This window comes from Mesoplodon densirostris, chromosome 1, assembly GCF_025265405.1.
Source record: "Mesoplodon densirostris isolate mMesDen1 chromosome 1, mMesDen1 primary haplotype, whole genome shotgun sequence".
NCBI classification, from domain to species: Eukaryota; Metazoa; Chordata; class Mammalia; order Artiodactyla; family Ziphiidae; genus Mesoplodon; species Mesoplodon densirostris.
Genome location: NC_082661.1, coordinates 195,204,449 through 195,221,982, shown reverse-complemented (window position 1 = coordinate 195,221,982; position 17,534 = coordinate 195,204,449). Strand labels below are relative to the sequence as shown.

Here is a 17,534-nt window from a genome sequence, read left to right as displayed (position 1 = left end):
CGAACTGATATTCCTGGACAGAGAAACATTTCTTTCCAGATCTCTGGAAAATTTGTTGAGTGGGAAAGAAGTATTTTCTGAACGGGGGAAGCTGCTGGAAGCCTTGAAGAGGGGAATTCCAATGGCGATTTTTGCAAGAACACAGACACCAATGTCACTTCAACTTAGAAAGTTCTGGAGAAAAAAATTGTCTAATATGGTCTGGCACATAGACTTTCTGCTCAGGAAGGACGACATCAAGAAATTCTTCCTTGTTGATTCTGGCAAAATCAAGGAAATTAGATGAGAAAGAGACCCCTGAAGGAGCTAGAGCATTTCCAGAGTAAGGAAGAAAGCAAAGCAAAATTGGAGAACTCTCATGTCCTCCAATATGCAAAGATAAAAAGAAAATTTTAAAAAGAAAAAAGATGGTTATTATACTACCAGAGATGAAAGACAGAAAGAGGGCCCCAGCCAAAGAAATGATGATTATATGCCAAACCAACATTGTCCAGCTACAGACTATTAAAATGAAAGGTCAAAGCACAAAAGAATTTCTGGGCAGCCTAATGTTGATGGTAAGGCTCTTATCTGGTATAGTCAATTGGCAAGCATAGATGAAATTATCTAGGATTTACTCTATGTCCATAAGCCAGATAAATGCTGTATATTAACAAACTGAATTAGAGCCAGGTAGAAAGTAGCAGACTTCCTGGAACATAGGAAATGGCAGATACCCAGTTAAAGCCAATGCAAAAAGGAAAGCAGTGTAACCCTCAAGGAATGGCAAAACCTAGCCATGTCCCCAGATAGCCACAAGGGGAAAATGTTGACGCTTTGAAGATGAACAGTAACTAGCCCTCAATAGAGTGAGAAACTGTGGTGGTGGGAACATAGTGGTACTTTTGAGAGTAGGAGTGTCTGATTTTTGGTCAAGAATCCTAAAGAAACTAAGCTTTTACAAAAGTATTTTCAAAATAAAAATTAACTTGCATATAACATTGACTTAGGTTTAAATTGCATTTTAGAGCATGAGTAATGTTCCTTCAACAGCAAAAACATCTCAAATCTCAGCATTTTCCACATAGAGTAGTTGCTAAATACTTCATGAAGTTGGACAATAACATGTGCAATAGGCATGGAAGAGTTTTTGAGTGAGATTAATCCAGTTAAAATTAGAATCACAAATTATCAGTTTCCCAGCATGAGAATAGTAAAGCTTCATAACCAAGTAAAACTTTTAAAACATTTTTTGGTCACATTTTTAGCTGTGTTTAATATGTAGGAAATATTAAAAGAGGAAAATATGGAACTCTAAGCAAAGGTGAATAAACTAGAAAAACTTCCTGCTAGGTGAAGAAACTGCCCTTCAAAGCAACAGTTGGTTGGGAGATTCTTAAGAGCTCTGAGATATTGCCTGAAACATTAGGATACCCTGTGGAATACTAAGTCAAATTTGATGACCACATTTAACACTGTCTGTCAAAAAGTAGAATTGCTCATTTTAATATTTACTCAGTTGGGGAAACATTTCTTACTTGCATGAAATTTAACTTCTTAAGACTAAGTTTGGTGAAAATATTGGTATTTAGAGATGAACATTACACATAAAAATAAATAAACCATGCTTTCTATCTATGTGAGGGTGCTATGAGGTGTGATGATTTGATTTTTTTAGAAAATAGGCCTTGTTAAACTTGGTTAAGAACATACCTTGAATAACATACTTTTGGCAGAGATATCAATAGGAAAGTACTAAATCTGAGTTTGAAGTGATCACTGCTGTTGGAGCTCACAAAGGATAACCTGAAGGAAAAAATTAACTAGTTGTGGTAAATTACAACTAGCCCATCCTTGGAGTACTAGAGGGATTAAGTATGTTTTCAGTGAATGTTTATCACAGTAAGTTTTCCATGTAACCAGCACAGCTGTTGTAACTCACTTAGCGATAGCTGGAAAGTCGACTGCCATAGACTGAATGTTTGTTTTCCTCCAAATCCACATGTTGAAACCTAATCCCCAAGTGATGGTCCCTCAGGAGGAGGGACCTTTGGAAGGTGATTAGGCCAGAGAGTTGAGCTCTCAGGAATAGGATTAGTTCTCTTATAAAAGATACTCTAAAGAGCTCCCTCATCCTTTTCCATGTGAAGACACAGGGAGAAGATGGACATCTTATGAACCAGGAAGACAGCTATTATCAGACACCAAACCTGCCAGTGCCTTGATCTTGGACTTCCTAGGCTCCAGAAATATAAGAAATAAATGTTTGATGTTTACGTCACCCATCTTTTGTTATAGCAGCTCAAACAGACTGCTATAGTCTACAGTCTTAAAACCAAGTAGTAAGTGCACTGAAATTCAATTAAATATGGCTGTGCCAGTTAACCTGTGCTGGGTAACAAACTACTCTAAAATTTAGTAACTTAAAATAACAGCTATTTATTTGGCTCTATTTTGTATGTCAGCCATTTGGGCTAGGCTGAGCTGGGCAGTTCTCCTTGCTTTACCAATCTTGGCTAGTGTTACAAGGTGAATTGCGTGATTCCCCCACATGGCCACTCAAATGCATATTTGCATATGACTGGTGTCCTTGTAAGGAGAGAAAATTTGGACAGGGATGCATACAGAGAGAAGATGATGTGAAGATACAGGGAGAACACTATGTCAACATGAAGACAGCTGTCTACAAGCCAGGGCCTGGGACAGATTCTTCCCTCAGAGACCTTGAAAGGAACAAACGCTGCTAACTTTGACCTCAGACCTTTAGCCTCCAGGACTATGAGAAAATAAATTTCTGTTGTTTAAGCCACCCAGTCTATGGTACTTTGCATTTAAAAAAAAATTGAAGCAGAGTTGATGTACAATATTATGGTAGTTTCATGTGTACAACGTAGTGACTTGACACTTAAATACATTACAAAGTGATCACCATGATAAGTCAAGTCTAATCCCATACAGAGTTATTACAATATTATTGACTATTTTCCTTTTTCTGCATATTATATCCCCATGATTCATTTATTTTATAAATGGAAATTTGTACCTCTCAATCCCCTTCACCTATTTTTACCTAACCCCCCTACCTCCGTCCCCTCTGGCAACTACTAATTTATTCTCTGCATCTATGAATCTGTTTCTGTTTTGTTTGTTTCATTTTTTTAGATTCCACATATAAGTGAAATTACACAGTATTTGTGTTTCTCTGACTTATTTAACATAAACCCTCCAGGTCCATTCTTGTTGCAAATGGCAAAATTTCATTCTTTCTTTATGGCTGAGTTATATTCCATTGTGTGTGTGTGTGTGTGTGTGTGTGTGTGTGTGTGTGTGTGTGTATAAGCCTTAGCAGACTAATACAGCTGGGCTTTCTCATGCATCTGCAGGCAGCTGGTGGATTGGCCAGGCCAGCTGATTATGATGGCTTCCACTGAGGTGTCTGAAAGAACTGGGGTCTCTCTCACTGTGTTCTCACCCTCCAGCAGGCTAGCCAAGTTTGTTCACATGGCATTTCAAGTTTCTCAGAGAGTAAGAATGAAGCTATAAGGTCTTTTGAAATGGAGACTTAGAACTGGCACACTATCACTCTTGCCGTATTCTACTGAGCAAAATAAGTTCCAGGGCCAGCACAGATTCAACTGTTAGGAAATGGACTCTACTTCTTGGTGGAAGGAGGTACAGGGTCTTGTGGTCATTTTTGCCATTTACCACAATAGCCATTTGACATTATGGCACAAAAGCTTTCCCACAGATCAGAAGTGTAGGCCAACATTATGCTCCAATATCAATTCTGGAAACCTCTTGAACAGAACTTTCCATCAAGATTATATTGAGGCCAATATCCAAAAAATAAGGACTAGGTTGTTAAGCATCATAGATGTTTTTAAGTACATTCTATCCCCAAAAACCAAGTTCGTTTCAAGTAGATGCTAACATACAAGACTGGATCCCTGATTTTAAAAAAAAAGAAAATTAAATCTCTATCCAACAGGCTGGTTATTAGATCTTAATTTTTATAGATAGAATTAAGCAATTAAAGGGATTATAAGAAGTCATTATCTGCTGAAACCTGCCTTTCCCCAGTTTAGGTTTTTGAAAGCAGAGTTCATCTGCTTTGTTTTATAACTCAATGGCCTATCTGGACTCTTTAGTATTACCTTTTTAAGTGTCTTCCATTGATTGATAATTATTTCATGCATTTACTTATGAAATAAATAATGGCAAGGGCCTTATTACTTGCAAGGTCCCAGTAACACATCAGTGAACAAAGTAGACTTGATCTTTGCTCTTGTAGAACTTTAGTAAAGTAGAAGAAGACATTAAGTCAATAAAAGAACACATACAAACATAATTAAAATTGTAAAATTTTATATAAATATACATAAAATGTGTAATAAAGGATTACTCATTCAATAAATATGCATTGAGTGGCTTATTATGAGCCAGTTAATGTGCTAGGCACCAGGAATATCAATGTGAACGAGTCAGAGACACCTCTTTTTCTTTAATGGAGCTCACTTTCAGCCCCAAAGACCAATAATTTAATTAATTACAAATAAACAAAGATGTAACAATAACTTGTGATAAACGTTACGGGAAAACAAACGAACAAAGAAAGGGACAAAAGTGAGGCCATCTTTAGAGGCTGTGAGCTGATAAGATTTCCATACAGAAGGTGATATTTCAGCTGAGATCTGAAGATGAAAGAAGCTGTCATTTTAGGAAGAGGTAGAAAGTTTCCAGGCAGAGGAAACAGGAAGTGCAAAGTCTTGAGGGTGAATGATCACGATCGGATGGAGAAGGAACCTTAATGGAAATCCAATGACCAGAGCTGTCGGGGGCTGGGTGGATGGGGGTTGGGTGGCAGGAGCCAGGTCATGGGGCTTTCATGGGACAGCAAGAGAAGTGGAGATTTTATTCTAATGAAGTGGGAAGCCCCTGAAGGATTTTAATCAGGGAGTGATCTGACCTATTCTAATAGTCTGCTGCTGTGTGGAGAATGGATTGAAAGGATTAGAAGTAAGAGTAGTGCGACCAGTGATGCAGCTGCTACAGTAGTCTAGGTCAAGTATGATGGCAGCCCAGACCGGGGCCACGGAAGGGAGGAATAGAGGAGCAAGTGGCATTTAAACAGGAGTGAGGTAGAGCAGGAGGGTCAAGAAGGCTTCCCTAAGTAAGGTTAATGGAAGGTGACACCCACGGCTGGAAGGTAAGGAGACGCCTTCATTCACACAGTGAAAGCAGGATTAAATTAAGACCTAAAGAAGACTTAAATTCTGAAAAGATGATTGTTTTCCTCTTTCCCAAGACACATGTAATTGCGATGTAATTCAAAAGCGAAACAGGACTAAACCACAAAATAGGTGGAAGCAAGTTCCACCAGATTCACGGTTTTTCCACTACGACTAGGTTAGTGTTTTCACTTTTGAAATTTTGAATATTTAATAATTTCAAGATAGTTTTGCTGATCTAGATCTGCTGAGCCTTTCTGTTTAATCTAGCCTTTAACAAAGGCCCTGAGAAGGGAAAATGTTTGGAGTGTTTTTGACTGAAAGCAGGCTACCTCTTATTGATGGATCTGCAGACCATGCAGTGACCTGCAAGCTAAACTGGGGACTGGAACTTCAGAACAAAGCAGGAGAAGGTGACACACCTCGGGGTCCTGCCCGGGGTGGGTGGTGGAGAGTGGGATGGGGGCGACCTTGGAGCAGCACCTGGAGGACACAGTGAAGAATCCATCCACTGTTGGAGTCCTGTGCACAGGTTCACAAGGACTCGATCTGGGCTGCTGCAGAACACTGTCAGATGAGCATGCTGGGGCGATATTTGTTCCAGCCCAGCAAGCAGCTAAGCTGACCTTGGTCCCCACTGATATTCCTATGGTGTGTCTAGAATCAGGGAACATTATCATGATCTAGAAACATGATGGCATTACAACAGCGGTGCACAAAACGGCCTCTTGACATTTCATATCCGTTCCCCAGCAGCCTGTCACAGGGACTCAATCATACCTTGTGTTAATTATCTTACAGAACTATGAGAGTTCCAGTAGTTAGGTCAGTCATGGAATGTGCATTGGACACTTTTCCATTAATTTTAGAGTAAGCTGCTTTTGGACAGTCTATGGATTGACTTATCAAAATACTAGTTAAGAAAATAGCATGTTTTCTTTTTGGTCCAATGAGCTGAAGATCACAGATTCTTGGCTCTTGTCCCACACGGCTACCAATAAGCCATGTATGACCTTGGTTATGTCTCTTCATTTCTCCAGCCAATGAATGAGAGTTTGGAAATTTCTTTCTAAATCTAAAACCCTCTCTTTGTTCTTTTCTTTTTTTTTTCTTTTTAACATCTTTATTGGAGTATAATTGCTTTACAATGGTGTGTTAGTTTAGGCTTTATAACAAAGTGAATCAGCTATACATATACATATATCCCCATATCTCCTCCCTCTTGCGTCTCCCTCCCACCCTCCCTATCCCACTCCTCTAGGTGGTCACAAAGCACCGAGCTGATCTCCCTGTGCTATGCGGCTGCTTCCCACTAGCTATCTATTCTACATTTGGTAGTGTATATATGTCCATGCCACTCTCTCACTTTGTCACAGCTTACCCTTCCCCCTCCCTGTGTCCTCAAGTAGATTCTCTAGTAGGTCTGCATCTTTATTCCCGTCCTGCCCCTAGGTTCTTCAGAACCATTTTTTTTTTGGTTCCATATATATGTGTTAGTGTATGGTATTAGCATGTTTTGAAGGTATAGGTCACTTTGTAGACAGAATTTTGTTATGTTTAATAGATCTGGTTAGAAGGCGGGAAAAAAACAAAGAAGCCTATTAGAGAGCAAGAGAGGAGCAGGGAAGTTCAGACTGGACCCGACTGCACTGACCCTAGGGAGAAATGGGTGTGGCTAGATTACAGGTGCTGATGGCAGTGGCAGAAAAGTTTTCTGTCAGTCAAAAGTCAGGTCAGATGATTCCGGAGGCCAGTTCTGATCAGAAAATGAATACCTTAGCTACTCTACTATTTTTAAAAATATTTATTTGTATACCATTTCTCTATTTTGAGTGGAGCAAAGCAGAGTTGAGAGTTACTTTAGTTGTTGTGAATAAACTGTCAGAGGCAATGTATCGGTCTAGTGACTTCTTCTTCAAAAGAATTGAAAAATGTCATCATTTTTATATTTGGAAATTCACTCTCATTTTGTTCTGTTTTGATCTGTATGGTTTGCCTTAAAGATAATACTGTAGCTACCCTGGCCTGTATGTCTTGCAGTGGCTTTTAACCAAACCCATTAAAATTCTGACCTGTAATAATTCACTTTTGACTGTACCAACTTATTTTTTCTTTCTACATTTTTATTTTCTTTGACTCTCCTATTAGGCGATAAGCTCCTTTTCAATGTTTGAATTATCCAATTCTTTGGTCCACAGGTTTCAGAAACTTGAAGTGAGGAACCCATTCATCTTTGTATCTTGAGCAAAAGGACAGTGCATGAAACAAAACAGATGTCAAGTCTGCTTGTGGAATGGAATTTGGACAGCCCTGCCCTCAGGGAGATTGTGGGTGACCTGCGGAGTCGGCTGCATCAAAAATGACACAGTGCTGTTGTAAGTGGAACAGGGGAAGCATGTCATCATACAGAAGTAGAAGAGGGAAAGAGAGTAAGATGAGTTATGCACGAAAGTGTCAGGGAGAGTATGAAAGGGGAGGGGATTCCAGGGGAGCAGTTGGGGAAGGACACCCAGTTGGAGGAAACACCATGCAAAGCAGAAGCAAGAAATATTCAGCGATTATAAAGTTCCACAATTCTTAAATGGGCTAAAATGTGCTAAAGGTAGCACATATAGAAAGAGACAAAGTCTAGAGATAAGCAGGAGTAAAAACATCCAAGGCTTTGTAGGTCATGTTATGGAGTTTGGACCTTGTTTGGCTGGTTGTGAGGCAGTGGGCAGGGAAAGGTCTTAGTGTGGATAAGCTGAGTCTCAGTGATATGAGATTGTTAAGTCTCACAGCAACAGATCAGACTTGCATTCTGCAAAGAGCACTCTGGCTGTGTCATTGGAGTTAGTTCAAGTGTGCCGGGGGATTGACTTGGTAAGGTGCTGTGACAATAATGCAGATGGGAGCAGACTAGAACCTTCAGTAGAGCAGACGCCATGGAAATGAAGAGGCCAGGTCAATTCAAGAGATTTATAAGATGATGCAAGACTTGATGACTAGATATGAGGATCTGGGGAGAGGGAGGTAACAGTTTCATGGCTTAAGAGACAGGTAAATGATGGTGCTACCTACCGAGGTAGGGAATATAGGACTGTTTGTGGGGGAATGGGGCAAGTTGACAGTAAAGGGGACAAATCAATCCTTTGGGTCATTTTGAGTGTGGGGTAACTGCAGACCTTTAGAGTAGAGGACACTGCACCTCAGTGTCCTTGCATAACTGCCCAGACAGAGGCAGTTTTTCACAAATATTTTTAATAACATTCATGCCTTTGTTATCCCTGTATAGCACCCTCTACATTGCATTGTTATTCACTTCACTTTTTTAGAAAATCTGCATTTTCTCCTGTGCGTTCCATCCCCATTAATGGTGACATATTCTCCCCACTTAGCCAAGCTCATCACCTCAGAGTCGATCTCAATTCTTCTTTCTTACTAGTCACATCCAACATGTCACTCAGAATGTTCCTAATCACTCCCCTCCTCTCCTCTTTCTGGTCACTGTTTGGTCCAGCATACCTGTCCACTGCCATATACACCTATATCCCCAGCCCTCCCCAGTCAGTTTCTTTCTCCAGACTCTTGCAGTGATTTTCTAATTGCTATTTCTGCCTCTAAGATTTGCCCTGGGAAATTACTCATTACTCACACTTATTGCCAGAGTAACCTTTCTGTAACCAAGTCTACTCATATCACTTTGTTACTTAGAAACATCAATAGCTCCTCAATCCCTAAATGGTTATGTACAAATACCTTGTTATCTCATAATTTGGCCCAAACTTATTTTCTAGACATAGCAAATTATTCCTCACTTCACAAATGATACCTAAATTGACTTTAAACATTGTGAATCAAAGGTACTCTGATATATTAGTTTTATGACTCTGTATTATTTCAGGTAGGTGTTGGACAGGTGAAAGAGGGACTCTGTCTCACTCCACCACCACGGACACAGACACACATATACACACGTGCACGTGCGCACACACACACACACACACACACACACACTGTTAGATTCAGTTCCAAAATTAATTCACCAAGGATACTCTTATTCATTGAATTATATTACACTGAAAATGTATGTTTGAAGTCTTAATCCCTGGTACCTAGGAATGTGACCCTATGTGGAAACTGGTCTTTGCAGTTGGGATCAAGTTAAGATGAGGCCATTAGGGTGGGCTCTAATCCAATATAACCGATGTCCTTATGAAAAGGGGAAATTTGGACAACAGTCGCAAGGGGAGAATGCTACATGATGATGGAGGTCCTGTAGCTACAAGACGAGGAATGCCAAGGATTGACGACTACCAAAGAGGCAAAGAAGGATTCTCCCCTTCCACTTTCAGAGCGAGCATGGGACTGCCAACATCTTGGTGTCAGACTTCTAGTCTCCAAAACTGTGGGACGATATATTTCTGTTGTTTTAAGGACCTGGTTTGTGGTAGTTTTTGAAGGCAGCCCTGGGGAGCTAATACAGATTCGCGATTTCACAGGATGCAGAGTGGCCACAAAGCCTAGCTTCTCCTAGCCTCTAGCATTTCTGGTGGGCACAGCTGCTCTGGCAGCACTGTCCCTGCATGGCCGAGGTGCCTTGGATCTGGAAAAAGTGCCACCACTGCACTTTTATGTGTAAACTTACAGCATCATCCCTGAAGAATTTACAAACTCTGGCCTTCTGTTCAAGAGAATGTTTACAAACATGGCATTCTACTGGTTCTTGATCCAGATTCAACGTTGACAAAGCCACAACTTCATCCAAGGGGAGAAACGACAGCAAGTGTCAGGAATCTCTTAATCATATCTTTGCCTCTAGCTCCCTGGAAAGCCCATTTCCATGCAGACTCACTTTTTGATAAAAACTGTAAAATGTTATCTAGGCTTATACTCAGAAAGCTACTCCTGTTTGTCTTTTTTTCAGCATTGTGATTTACTTTATCAAAGGCTTTTATATCTTATTTTTCTTTGTAGGTGGTGTAGGGAGCGATTTTTGAGCAAAAGCAATGAAATCCTGACCTTACCTCAATAAGGACCTTGTGGCATTTTACTTGACCAACTTTATCAATTTTGTTCTAATTCATTCGTTTCCAGGATATGCTATGGTTTTTTTTACATCTCCTGGCTTTTGCATGTGTCATTTTCCTCACCTAGAACATATGCCTGATGCATTTCCAACTAAAGAATGCCATTACTTCGCTAATTATGGTAATCAACACTGTCCTGGGTACTACACAGACATGATCCCATTCGTATTCACAACCTTGTGATTTAGACTGAGAGAGGTTAGGGTGATGAGGAGGTGGCATTGGAACCTGGCTCTTTCAGATCACAGAATCAATGTTCCTGTTTCTTAGCCTCTTGCCAAGCCAGAAATCTTCCTTAACTTTCCTAGCCAAATATTCACTTTCTCCTCCAAGTTCCTGGAGAGTTTTGTACTTACTTTTATTGTGATAAGTCACAATAATTTATATTTTAATTACTTATTTGGGTTTGTAGCCCCAGTTGTTTGAATTCCACAAGACAAGAAATGGCTTTTTGCCCACTTGCTTTAATCATGGCTCATAATAGATGCCCCCCAAATATTTGCCAAATGGATTAGAGCATGCTGAATAAATGCATGCATGGATTATAAAGTCACAGCATCTTCTATTTGACTGTGAACTTCTAGAAGACAGAGACCTTGCCTTTTTAAATTTTGAATCCCCAAAGTTGAATAAAAGTCTGTTGGCAGAACGAATGATTTAGTCAATGAATGATTTGGCTGAATGAATTATAGGTGACTAGAAGCCCAGCATGTGGCAGTTTTCCCTCCGTGCTTTATAAGATTTAGGAGCAGGACTTCCCTGGTGGTGCAGGGGTTAAGAATCCACCTGCCAATGCAGGGGACACAGGTTCAAGCCCTGGTCCAGGAAGATCCCACATGCTGCAGAGCAAATAAGTCCATGCGCCACAACTACTGAGCCTGTGTTCTAGAGCCCACGAGCCACAACTACTGAGCCTGTGCACCACAACTACTGAAGCCCGCACGCCTAGAAGCCCGTGCTCCACAACAAGAGAAGGCACCACAACCAAGAGTAGCCCTTGCTTGCCACAACTAGAGAAAGCCCACACACAGCAATGAAGACCCAAAACAGCCAAAAATAAATTTTAAAAAAAAGATTTAGGAGCAAGTGATAAAAGATCATACAAAAAGGCAAAAATTTGTCTAATCTCTGTTAATCTCAGATTGAATGCAGCTAATCCAGCTTCATGATGGAGACTACAATCTGATTTTAAGATCAAGAAAATGAAAGTACTAAAATTGAGGAACAGTTTCATTATTTCATTCATTTATTCATTCATTCACTTACTTACACTTGGGAATTGAAAAAGCACCCGAGAGCTGAGTAATTCACAGCCTTCTTTTTTTTTTTTTTTTTTTCCAATTGTTGGAAGCCTGAGCTTGGGAAACCAATTGGGCTGAATCCCAAAGACAGCCACTGTGGTAAGATGCCTTTGGGACCATCCATGACATACAAAGGAGTATGGGTCTTATAAATTAGAACAGTGGTTCTTAAAGTGTGGCCTGGCAACCCATGGGAGTCCCCAAGAGCTTTTCAGGGAGTTACAGATCAGAATCATTAGGACAATACTGAGCTCTTATCTGCCTTTTTAATTCCCATTCAGTGGACTGTCCCAGGCACTACATGGTATGTGGTATAACACCAGACTGAATGTAGAAGTCAATATGCAAATCTAGCTATCTTCTATTAAGTCAAACATTAAAAAGATTTGCAAAACCATAAGACAATGCTTCTCTTCACTATTTTTTGGAAACAGTTATTTCTCATAAAATGATGTCATTTATGTTAATATTTAATGATGTATAGCAGTTATTTTAAGATAAATACTTACAAACATTTTCTCAGTTTTACTTTTGAACATGATAAATGTTGATAGATATAACCCACATAAATAAAAGTATGCTGGGGTCCTCGATAATTTTAAGACTGTTAAACTCATCTGAGACCAAAAATGTGAGAACGACTGACTTAGACAAACATGAACTCATAAGAAGTTTCAGACCCACTGCCCTCTCAGGAAGCATTGCCTAGAGTGTGCTTCCTTCTAGCTGGTGTGTAGGTGGGGTGTGAAGGCAGAAGGTGAATCATTTACAAGGATCTGGACACCCACTCCCTTCACTACTTCATTCCTCTGAACCTACTCTCTCCACAAGGGCAATGCTATTTCTGCTTCACCAGGGATCTGCAACTGGAACCAGATATTTACTCTCTGGTCTGAGGCCAAACTCTGACATCCATTCTCCCTACTGCAAGTCCCTCAAAGCCATCTTCTTCCAGCACCAGGGAGCCTCAACTCCTACAGAAAATCTGTTCAAGGGCGAGTCATTACAATCAGCTCCTGGAGAGTGCTAATTATGTACTTTCTGAAATGTTCTCTCAATGAAGGAGCCATTCAGTGATAGGGGAAAATAAAATAACTCTTAATCACAGTTGCAGAATTTCTAATAAAAATCTATAATTAAAAAAGAAATTGATCCTCAAGCATTTTCACTTTTATTAAATTGCCAGAAAACAAAGTGGTGTTCACCTCTGGTCTTACAGGAAGGAGCCTAGCAACATGTATACATCCACTCAAGAAATAATGATGGACCACTCGTTCTGTGTTAGGGATATTGGGAATGTTTGCAAATACCTGGCTGAGAAGATACTGTGTATCGTATGGCCAGCCCCTGATAAATAGTTACGGAAACTTGGCCTTTATAAAATGAAATAGAGATCAGAGCAAACGTAGGAGCCTGTTTTAAATGGACCACACTGATACTTAAATTGGTGGTTTACTCCCAGTTCGGGTCTCCAAAGGGAAGCTGGACATGTAAATTGCCAAGTTGGTAACAAAGCATACCATGGTCAGAGAAAAGGAGAGGGTCACGTAGCTTAGGTTAATCTGCGGTGATCCCGATTGGCCAGATCATGAAATAAACAGTGACATCTGACAGTATGCTAAGATAGAAGACTGCGTAGTCTTGTTTTACTGGCTTCTTCATGCAACATGCCGGCTTGATACAGGCCTGGAGATGATTTATTATTTGCTTTCCTTGAGCAGATGATTCTGCCTGGCATTATGGTGATCAATGAGCTCACTTAGCGGCACACTGTTTACACAGACTGAGCAAAATCTGAAAAACAACTTAACCCTCTGAAGTACTGAAACTAAACAGGGACCTCAGTTACCCTTCTTTCAGGGAAATGTTATTGCTGGCTGATTAAATGAAACCTTTTGTGTCTGGAGGACTTTCTGAGAGGAAGCATCAGTTACAGACAGTCTGGGTTTGGGAGATAGGACAACTTTATATCTTCACTGAGGTCCTAATGGCTTTAGTTCCTCTTGAATGGTTACATGGAAAGATAAATATAGTTCAAGCCAGGTTTTTGCTGTTTAAATGACAGGGTGAGCAAATAATAGCCCATATCCACATGGCACAATACTCTAAAAGAGCCAAATGAAAAACAATAATAGCACTCAAGTTGTCTTTATCTATCTTTCATTACTTTGGAAGTTGACGCTATGTCTAATACAATTAACGTATTAATAACAACGACATAAACAACAAATGGAACAAACCAATAACAAAACTCAGCTACTATTAACAAACAGTTTATGATATCCCAGTGTAACTGAAAGTGCAGTCTGGCTGCTTGTTACTCAAAAGCCAATAGAGAGGCAAGGTTGGTGGAAAGGAAAGTTTGCTTTATTTTGGATGCTGGCAGCCAGGGAGAGGGGAGTGTGGATGCCTGTCCAAAGGCCGACTCCCCACTTCCTACAACCAGTGGGCAAGAGCTTTTATAGTCAGAGGGAGGGGGTTACACGTAGAAACGGTACAGTTGGCTCTGACAGTCATCTTGAAATTGGTCACTGGTGGTCTGACCAGCATCATCTTGATTGCTTCAGGTATGGTTAATCTTCAGGTCGGTTTGTTTCCATTTCTTTGAGGCCAGTTCTCGGAATTGTGGCAGCTTATGTCATGGGTACATGTAGTTAACTTCTTCCACCTGGTGCGGGCTTCAGTATCTTTAAGACAGCTCACAGGATATGGCTCAGAATATTACCTGTATCCCTTAAGGAGGAACTAAAGGCCCTTGACTATGTTTAATGACTAAACTATTATTATTTGGTCTCCTTTGACTGTTTTCCTTTGTTTCTCTATTTTTTCACTTATCTGATTAAACTTATTCTTTGGCTAAAGTTTTTCCACAGACAAAAGGCAGGCTGAGGACATGGGGGGCATAGACCACAGGGTCCTGCTCCATTTCACTAGATATTACTAGATAGGCATGGGTGTTCTTTTTAAATTTATAGCTAGGGCTGCCATTTATAGAGCTGTCGCTAAGTGCTATTTCCATTTGTTGGGCACTCGGCAGCTAAATGTCAAAAGAGACAACACATCTCTAGTTACTGTACCAAGGTTGTCCTGTGGGATGGAATTATTTCCCAGCATTCCAGAACAATGTTGCCTTCTGGCTGGAAGTTATACTTGAATGGGGATTTAACATCCTTCTTTTATTAGTGGACTTCTACTGAATGATTACCTCGAAGAAGAACTCATCTGGGCTGCATAGGAGTTTACAGTTTAATCCTAAAACAGGTACATAAACATAGGATTATAAAACTGCTTGATAAAAGCTGTGACACAGGCAAAGCCTCAGCCAGATCCTAGCATTAGGGAAACAGGCTTGGGGGCAGGCCCAGGGCTGTGTGAACGTCCAGAGCACAAGTACACACAAAGGTAAGTGTATGTGCTTCTCCAGCTATCTCTCCTCTCACATTCAGCTCCAATACTGCATACAGGAAAGCATCGTGGTCTCTCAGCTTCTAATCTTTAAAATCATCTTCTTCTTCCACAAAAATTTTCCATCAGGTTACACGCATGTCCTAGCCCTTGAACCTCCAAACCAGTTGAGATGCTATGGAGCTCTTAGCATTACTGGAGTGGCCAGCAAGAGGCAAGGCTGCCCCTGGGGGTCTTTCCACTCTAAGTGTGACTTGTGGACCAGCAGCAGTGGTGTCACCTGGGAGCTTATGAAGAATGTAGTGCAGCATCTCAGCCTCCTCCCAGATCTACCAAGTCAGAACCTGCATTTGAACAAGCTCCTCAGGTGATCAGATGCACTGGTTTAGGGCTGCCTAGGAGGCCAGTGTATTCCTTCAATAGGGACACCTCCCAAGGCAAGCTACAAAATTCAGCCTGACGTGCTGGAAAGCCACATTAAAGATTTGAGACTTTATAGTCAGCGCAGTGGGAAGGCCTTGGAGGTAGAAATATTTGGGGATTTTTATAGGCCCTATGCACTCTGATTTTTGGAGGCTCCATTTCCCCAGCATATTAAGCAAATATATTGGCATCACGAAAATGCAGACATATTTTTTTGGAAAAAAATTTAAAAAATTAATACTTTTTAAAGTTGTTTTTTTATATGGCTAAATTATTCCTTTCGTTTTCTGCTTTAAAATTGATAATATATATGCATATACATACAAATATACACATATACTCACACATACACTTGAATTGCTAGTTAACATAATGTCATCCTTTGTAGATGTTTAATTCAACACTTTGTATTTTTCTCTTTTGTAGCACGGGGGGCAATGATTTTTTTCCAGGTCCCATATAATTCCACAGGTCCTTGCTAACATATGGCTCTAAGCACTGTGGCTATACGCCTATTAGATTAATGGGCTTTGAGCAGAGAAGTGACAAGGTCTGCTTTATGGTCTAAAAGATCACTTTGACAACAGGGAGGGGATGGGCTAGGGCTTGGTGTGGGAACAGGAGTGGTCGCTGAGAAACGACGAGGTGACTCTTTCGGCAGCTCAGGCAAGAGAAGATGTTGATGGTGGTGACGGAGGGAATCTCCTGAATATGAGAGAGATGCGTGTGGCAGAATTTTCAGGACCTTGGGACACGTTTCTTATGGGGAGTGAGGGAGAGAAGGAGACAGGGATGACTCCCTAAATTCCAGACTAAGAAATCTAACTGGAAAACAGCTTATTCGTATAAGAGACACTGAAGGAGTTCTTGGGGACAAGATGTTCCTTTACTTTTGGACATGTTGATATCGAGTGACTTGTATCTTGGTCCCTGAGTGGAAATATCATAAAGGTAGCTGAACAATCTGCTCTGGATCATGGAAGAAAAGTGCCACGTGGAAATGGAGATTCGGGAGTCACCAGCACACAAATAGGGATGGAAACGAGGGGTTCTCTATGCTTCTCCGTCTTTACTGCAGAACTGAAAGGGGGCGCTACTTTTAAGAGGTCGGTCACTGACAAAGAGGAAAGACAACCTTGCTTAGGGGAGCAAGGACTTTCAACATTTACGGTTAGAGACAGAGTCATTGGCAAGGGAGACTGGGAAGACGAGTCTACTGTTGTGAAGAAGGAAAGAAACTTGGGAGAATACATGGTCACTGAGGCCACTCCTGTGAGAAGTACCTGCATTCAATGATGCTGAGAGGTCAACTAAGACACACGTATTTCTAAGGAAACTAGAAATTGGTGACCTCTGGGAAAGTATCTTCGGTAGGGTGGTGGGAAGCCAGATTACTGAGTGCGGTAGGCAAAAGGACAGCTCCCCCAAAGTACACGCTCTAATCTCTAGAACCTGTGAAGATATTATACTTGCAAAAAAAGGACTCTGCAGATGTGATTAAGGTAGGGATCTTGAGATGACGAGATTATCCTGGATTATCTGGGTGGGCCGAATGTAATGACAAGGGTCCTTATAAGTGAAAGAGGGAGCCAGGAAGGTCAGAGTCAGAGAGAGCTTTGAAGATGCTAAGATGCCAGCCTTGAAGATGGAGGGGACCACGAGCCAAGGAACATAAACTTCCAGAAGCCGCAAGAGGCCAGGCAACAGATTCTCTTCCACGGCCTCCTGAAGGAACACGGCCCTGACGACACCTTGATTTTAGCCCAGTGAGACCCATTTCAGAGTTGTGACCTCAAGAACTCTAAGGAAATAAGTGTGTGTTGTTGCTTGGTTTAAGCCACTAAGTTTGTGGTAATTTGTTACAGCAGCATTAAGAAAGTGATACACTGAAGGTCAAAGGAAAGGCGGAGGAAATGAAGACAGTGAGTGTGGATGCTGGGAAATTTGAGGAGGAGCTGTATAAGATATAACAGAAGGAGCCTTTGCTTAAGGTGGGAGAAACTTATAAGCCATAAGGTGAGAGAGACTTAAATTCCTAATGTATATAAATTAGCATATATATATATATATATATATATATATATATATACACATATATATACACACACACACTAATGGAAAGATATCAG

The 17,534-nt window shown here is 40.7% G+C and overlaps 1 protein-coding gene across 1 annotated transcript; it reads left to right on the top strand.

Annotated features, from left to right (window-relative positions):
* The first annotated feature begins 5,666 nt into the window (after positions 1 to 5,666).
* On the top strand, positions 5,667 to 5,894 carry LOC132486267 (ragulator complex protein LAMTOR5-like). Its single transcript, XM_060093229.1, has one exon. The coding sequence runs from the start codon at positions 5,667 to 5,669 to the stop codon at positions 5,892 to 5,894; it is 228 nt and encodes a 75-aa protein (XP_059949212.1).
* The last annotated feature ends 11,640 nt before the right edge of the window (positions 5,895 to 17,534 follow it).

Bases quoted from the DNA above. Each gene is read 5' to 3' on its own strand.
- LOC132486267 (XM_060093229.1), top strand. From the start codon at position 5,667: ATGGGGGCGACCTTGGAGCAGCACCTGGAGGACACAGTGAAGAATCCA.